At 62.3% G+C, this 5,960-nt stretch overlaps 2 protein-coding genes across 3 annotated transcripts in view; one reads left to right on the top strand and one right to left on the bottom strand.

Annotated features, from left to right (window-relative positions):
• The window catches only part of ESPN (espin), a 29,373-nt gene extending 25,546 nt beyond the window's left edge, over positions 1-3,827 (top strand). Inside the window, exons 12-14 of the mRNA XM_024756120.1 lie at positions 1,617-1,696; positions 1,787-1,798; positions 2,921-3,827. Coding sequence (XP_024611888.1) covers positions 1,617-1,696; positions 1,787-1,798; positions 2,921-3,068 — 240 coding nt within the window. The 3' untranslated portion in view covers positions 3,069-3,827. The remainder of the gene's footprint in view (positions 1-1,616; positions 1,697-1,786; positions 1,799-2,920) is intronic.
• Positions 3,828-4,044: 217 nt separating this feature from the next.
• TNFRSF25 (TNF receptor superfamily member 25) overlaps positions 4,045-5,960 on the bottom strand; it is a 4,495-nt gene continuing 2,579 nt past the window's right edge. The window contains exons 5-9 of one of the 2 annotated variants that reach the window (XM_024756135.1): positions 5,862-5,917; positions 5,656-5,763; positions 5,425-5,462; positions 4,791-4,971; positions 4,045-4,619 (exon numbers count right to left, since the gene is read on the bottom strand). In XM_024756135.1, coding sequence (XP_024611903.1) covers positions 4,297-4,619; positions 4,791-4,971; positions 5,425-5,462; positions 5,656-5,763; positions 5,862-5,917 — 706 coding nt within the window. In that variant the 3' untranslated portion in view covers positions 4,045-4,296. The remainder of the gene's footprint in view (positions 4,620-4,790; positions 4,972-5,424; positions 5,463-5,655; positions 5,764-5,861; positions 5,918-5,960) is intronic. The other variant, XM_024756136.1, reaches the window with a different exon arrangement.

Raw genomic sequence — 5,960 nt, 5'->3', positions numbered from 1 at the left:
GGCTTATACTGGCCCGAGCACTTCTTGCCGCCCCTCGACGGCGGCGCGCCCCGGCGCTACGACAGCCTCACGCTCGACCTCTTCATGCTCGGCTACTTCCAGCTGCTCGAAATGGGCCTGAGCCGCGAGGAGCGCAAGTTTCGCCACCTGCTGTGCTACGAGATGTTCGACCGGCTGGGTAGCCACCCTTGGGAGCTCATCCGTCTCTTCCACCGCGTGGTACTCGAGGAGGTGGAGGCCGGCCGGCGCGGCTGGAGCGACGGCTTCGAGGACCTCAGGCGCCAGTTCTTCGGAGACACCCCGGAGGCTGAGCCGGCCCGGGAAGAAGAGGTGGAGAAAGAGCAAAAGAAAGGGACAGATAAGGAAGAGAGGGAGCCGACCGAAGAGGCCGCTCCAGCTCAGACGGGCGACTGGCCAGAAGGGCAGCCAGAGGCGCCGGCCCCTGAGCCGCCGCCCCCGTCCCCACCCCCGCCAGCCGCGCCTCCCCCGACGTCGGACCCTCCTAGTTCCGAAGCCCCCGCCGAAGAACCCCTGGAGCTGGTATCTGAGATGGGCGAGTTCAGCAATGAGGACATCTGCCGGTACATCGACCGCAGCTTCTCCTTCTGGAAGGAGAAGGAGGCAGAGCTTTTTGACATCTGAGCCGCAGAATTCGGAATTTACCCTCAAGCGTCTTAACCCGGGCCTGGATGCCTGTCTGATGCCCTCCAGAGGTCAGAATACGGCAGGAAGAAACCAGGACAGGACGAGTGGCCTTGGAAAAGCCAGAGTGCCCAGAACCAGGCTGCCTCAGCCTTTGAGATCCCACGGTGGCCGGTTGTGGGGTGTTGGCCGGAATGGGCAGGGCACGGCACAGAGCCAACCAGGTGTCCCCCTCTGGCTCTCCAGCGATGCCTGGCTCCGTGTGGAGCCAGGTGGAAGCAGCAGCCCCTCCGAGTGCGGGACTGTGGGTCCCCCTTGGGGCAGTGTGGCTCTCTCTCTCTTTGGTTTTTCACTAGAGTTCATAGCTACCTCTTTGGCTGAGGTCAAGGGAGCCACATGTGCAGTGTTCGTGTGACGTGTCCAGACCCTTTCTCCTCTGTAACGTGCAAGTAATAAAACACTTTGCTGTAAGCTGCCTGTGTTGGATGCCCCCACCCCCATGTCATTGCAGCCACACGGTTGTAGAGCTAGCGTCTACCCGCTCTCAGAATAGGACAGGCATGGAAGAGAAGGTCCTTCACAGTGGAACCAGGGACCGGCCTGAGCCTCTCTGAGCAGACAGGATCTGTGGAGGCCCACGTATGAGTCTGCCCAGAGATTCTGGGCCAGGGGCCTGGAGCCATCTTATCCACCCCACCCTGCCCCCCACCCCCGCACCTTGGGGAGTCTCCCCCTCTGCTCCTCTCCTACGCCTCCTACACTCAGCTCTGACCTCTCTGGCGCCGCCTCTGGGACACGGGGGCCTGAGTCCTCATCCATTTGCCCTATAGAAGGACATCAAAAGAGTCTCTTCCTGCGACCCCATCTGTGTCCCGTTGTCCCTGACTCATGCAGCTCCCCTGGGTGGGGGACCACCCCCGCTGACCCCCGTGTCCCAGCCCATGCTGGCCCTGAAGCCTTGTGCTGTGTTTCAGGAGAAGGAGGAGGAGGCCTGGCTGGCCAGCATGCCCGCCTGGAGGCGGGACATCCTGCGGAAGAAGCTGGAAGAGGAGAGGTGAGCTGAGGAAGATGCGGGGCTTGGCAGGGTGTTTTGAGCATGTCCCTGAGGTGGTGGCACCAACTAACGCCATCTCTTTTCTTCCAGGGAGCAGAAGCGGTGAGTGTGGGGCTGGGCCCAACCTGTGTCCCCTCCCCCCACCCAGTCACAGTCCTTTGGCCCCTTCCTCCAGCCCCAATCTTGAGCACATCCCCTTGTCACTCAGCCCTGTTAGCACAGTGTCTTTGCTCCCAGTAATGCCGCCAGACCCCTCTCCCCCAGGAACTTACCCACTGCACCTCAAAGTCTTGCTCTTACGCTGTAATGTCCTGTCCCCAATTACCCAGCCCCCATCTCCCGTTAACCTAGCCTTTCTGCCTTGCAGTTAACCCAACCTCAGTATCGATAACCTAGAGCATCTGTCCCTCAGATCTTTAGTTTCTGCCCTTAGTAATCTAGCCGAGTGCTGTCTGATAGATGTATAAGTTGAGCCACATATGTAATATTAAATTCCTAGCCGCCACGGTGAAAAAATAAAAAGATGAGTGAACTTAATTAGTCTATCTTACTTAACCCAATAATAATAATTATGAAAATCATTGAGATGTCTTACACTCTTTTTTAAAAGTAAGTCTGCGAGATGCGGTGAGCATTTGCACCTACAGGGCATCTCAGTGCCAACAGTTCGTGCGCTCATCAAACGGCCACACGTACTTAGCGGCTACCTCATCACCAGTGCAGATCTAGCCATGGTCTAATAACCTGTCCCTAATCACCCAGCCCCTGTCTCCCAATGATGTGGCCCCTCTATTCCCCAGCAGCCCAACCCCAGTCCCCACGAACTTGGGTCCTAGCTCCTGCACCACGCCCTCCTCGCTCTCTGTCACACTGTGACCCGGCACCTCTGTTTCCAGTAACACCCCCAGCCAGCAATAACCCAGCTACAGCCTCTCGCTTTCCCAGCTCCTGTGTGTCCCCCAGTGACCCCAGTCTGCCCCCAGTCAAGCTCCTCTGTCCCCAGCAATCCCGCCCACATGCCGCCTAACCCACCCCCTGTCCCCAGTCACCTTCTACCCCTACAACCCACTGCCCTGCCTACCATTCATGAGTGCCTCTGTCCCCAGCAACCCAGCCCCTGCCCTCAGTAACCCACTCCTTGTCACCGGTGACCCCCCCCCCCAAATGGGGCCTGGCCCACCCTCTCGCCCTTGCCCGGGACTGTGCCCCCCACCCCATGCCCAGGAAAGAGGAGGAACGACAGAAACAGGAGGAGATGCAGCGGGAGAAAGAGCAGTCGGAGAAGCTGCGGACGCTCGGCTACGACGAGAGCAAGCTGGCGCCCTGGCAGCGACAGATCATCCTGAAGAAGGGGGACATCGCTAAGTACTAGACGCCGCCCTCCTGCTCGCAGCCTCGCGAGCTTGGGGCCGCCCCCAGACCCCGCCCCAGCCTGCCAGGCCCGGGCCGAAGGCTGGGAGCCGCGCCGCCCTCCCCTCCCGCGCTGGAACCCCTCCTTGACCCCTACCCCGGGCACCCCCCCTTCCCCCGCACCCGCATCCCCAGCCCCGGGCGACGCTGGAGCGCGCCCGCCGCCGCAGTCGCCCAGAGAAAGTGCCCAAGCTGTTGACGCAAAAAGACGCTGCTTATTTGCATGCCTACTTACATATATTTGCATGTTCGTTGAATGTCAAAGTGTGCAGAGCTCTCCCCAGCCCCGTGGGTGGTGACCTTGGTTTCCTGCGGGTCGCGCGCCCTGCTGCCGCCCCCTCCCCTGCACCCCGGAACCCGCGTTGCTGGCGCATCCTGGGCGGAGGCAGGCCCCGCGCTCGGGGAAGGGGTTTTCCTCTCTCCCTGACCCAGATCAGGGCCCGGCCTAGCCCCGGCCGCATTTCCCATCCCCGCCGAGGGTTTCCTCTCAGTCATTTGTTTACCAGAAACGATGAAAACTGCAAACTGCCCGTCGGGACAGCGTTGCCGCTCCCGGCACCCCACCTCCAAGTCTGCGCGCCGTCCCCAGCCAGGCCCCACACTCCCCGGACGCTTTCACGGTCCTGGTGGAGTGAGTGGAGGACGAGGGATCCTGAAGCTGTGTCTCCAACTGCTGCCTCCCCGGTCCCTGCCATCTCACACCCGCATTAAAGCTCTCTCGGCCGCCCGGGGCTCATGCTCACTCTAACTCGTCGTCACCGCGACTTCCTCTCCTCGGGGTAACTGGGCCACGGCGGAGCCGGAGGGGCAGGCTTGGGCTAAGGGCCACACTGGCCTCCGCCGTGGGTGGCAAGACTTCTGGCCCTTTCGACGCCCCTGGGAAAACCCAGCCTGGGCCGCTTAACATCCCCAGTCCCGCGGAAACACCAAGCAGCAGCTTTTCTTCATAGATTTTTAATAATACCAAGGCCTCAGCCAAACACAGGCCGAGAAACAGCTGATGGCCGTTGGCGCTTCCTCGCCTTAACCGGAACCTTGGGGGCGCGCAGGGGTGAGGCTGGCTGGCTCTGCTACGCAGGGCCGTGCCAGGGGCTTAATAAGTGACATTAAATGTCTACACGCATAAGTAACCGTACTTAGGGCTTCTGCAAGGGCCACCAGAGCCTCGAAGTGGCGTGTGGGCCCCGGAGTCACGGGCCACGCTGCAGGCGGCTCCGCAGGTCCTCGGCGCAGCCGTCCAGCCCCATGCGCTCCAGGGCGGCGTAGACGGCGCCCAAGCCCGCGGGCTGCTGCTGGCGCCAGCGCTTGAGCATCTCGTACTGCTGGTCGCGGAAGCGCCCGACCTCCACCTCCACCGCCTCGATCTCCGCCTCGCGCAGCCCCAGCGTGCGCACGAACTCCTTCCAGCGCCGCGCGGGCACCGCGTCCATCACGTCGTAGAGCTGCGGGCCCGGCTGGAGCATGGCGGCCGCCGAGCCTGCAGGGGGCGCCGGCGAGGGCGGGGGCGGTGGGCCTGCGGCCAGAGAGAGCCAATGGGGAACGCGAGCAGGGGCCCCGCCGGGCAGGGAGGTCTGCCTGGTCAGTTAGGGGACGGGAAGTGGGCAAGTGGCCTCAGGAAAGCACAGCTTATCACCTCGGACTCAGGAGAATGGGGTCAAGGCCTCAGGCCCCTGAAATCCCTTACCAAGAGCTCTGCTGGGCAGCTGGTCCCAGGACCACGTCACCTCTGGGCAGGGCGCCTCCTGGGCCTGGGGAGAGCCAGAGGTCCAGCTGCTGCCTATCAGCTGGACGGTGCAGACCTTCTCACTGCTGCTGGGTGTTACCAGAAGGGTGGGGCTGCTGTCCCGGGGTGAGAGGTGGGTGGCCTGGAAGCCAAGAGAGGCCCCAGGTCAGCCCCACTTGCCTGACTCTGGGGTCTCTGGCCGGGGGTGGGCATCCCTGGCTCAGTCAGCAAACATCCCCCGGTGGCCATGCTCTCTCACTGTGACCCAGTAGAGGAGCTATCCTGCCTGGAACGCCCTGCCCCTGCTGCCCTCTCCTTGTTCCGCCAATCCTGGTAGAGGCCTCACCGTGGTGACACTCTTCCTACTGAGCTGTTCGTTCCTGTTTACCTGTCTGGACCCCCGTAGACTCAGAGCCACCTGAGGACGGGCCCTGAGCTGCTCTCACTCACTGATAACTCAGCACATGTGTTCGTGAGGTCTACTCCGTGCCAGCTACCAGGCACCGCGCTGGGATCACGAGTTATAATAAGGCCCTACCGCTCAGCTCCGGAAGGCTTGTTCACTCTCATCCTGGAACACTACTGAGACTCTTACCTGCAGCGGGGTCAGGGCCTCCACCCCAGCTTCACCTGCTGAGAGACACCAAGAGAGTTTAATCGGCAACCGGCAACCAGGCAAGGCTCCGGAACCTGCGTCCCTCAGCACCCACTCCCAGCGCTCCCTGCCTCAGTTTTCCCCCACTGGATCAGGCTGAATGGGCTCTGGGCTACCCATCCTGACCCCAGGCCTCTAGGAACGTGGGCGCGCGCGCGCACGTGCGCTTACCAGGAACTATGGCCTTGCAAAGCTGGCAGCGGCGGTATGTGTAGGCCAGGGTGGCACCAAGCAGGAGTGGGACCACCAGGGCTGCCAGGAGCACCTGGACCCAGAACACTGAAAGAGCAGATGGTGGGTGGCGGGTGGTAGCCATCCCCCACCCTCCCCTCGGCCCATCCCAGCTCTCCCACTGGCGTGTCCATTTCACCACCTACCCTGCCTCCAGCCACAGACAGCCACACAGGGCCCAGGACAGCCCCCAAGGGTGCTCCTGCAAGGGGAGGGGATGCAGTGGAGGGGGAGGGAGAACACCC

The sequence above is a fragment of the Neophocaena asiaeorientalis genome, unplaced genomic scaffold, assembly GCF_003031525.2.
Source record: "Neophocaena asiaeorientalis asiaeorientalis breed wild unplaced genomic scaffold, Neophocaena_asiaeorientalis_V1.1 scaffold1247, whole genome shotgun sequence".
NCBI lineage: Eukaryota > Metazoa > Chordata > Mammalia > Artiodactyla > Phocoenidae > Neophocaena > Neophocaena asiaeorientalis.
This window is presented reverse-complemented; position numbering and strand designations above follow the sequence as displayed.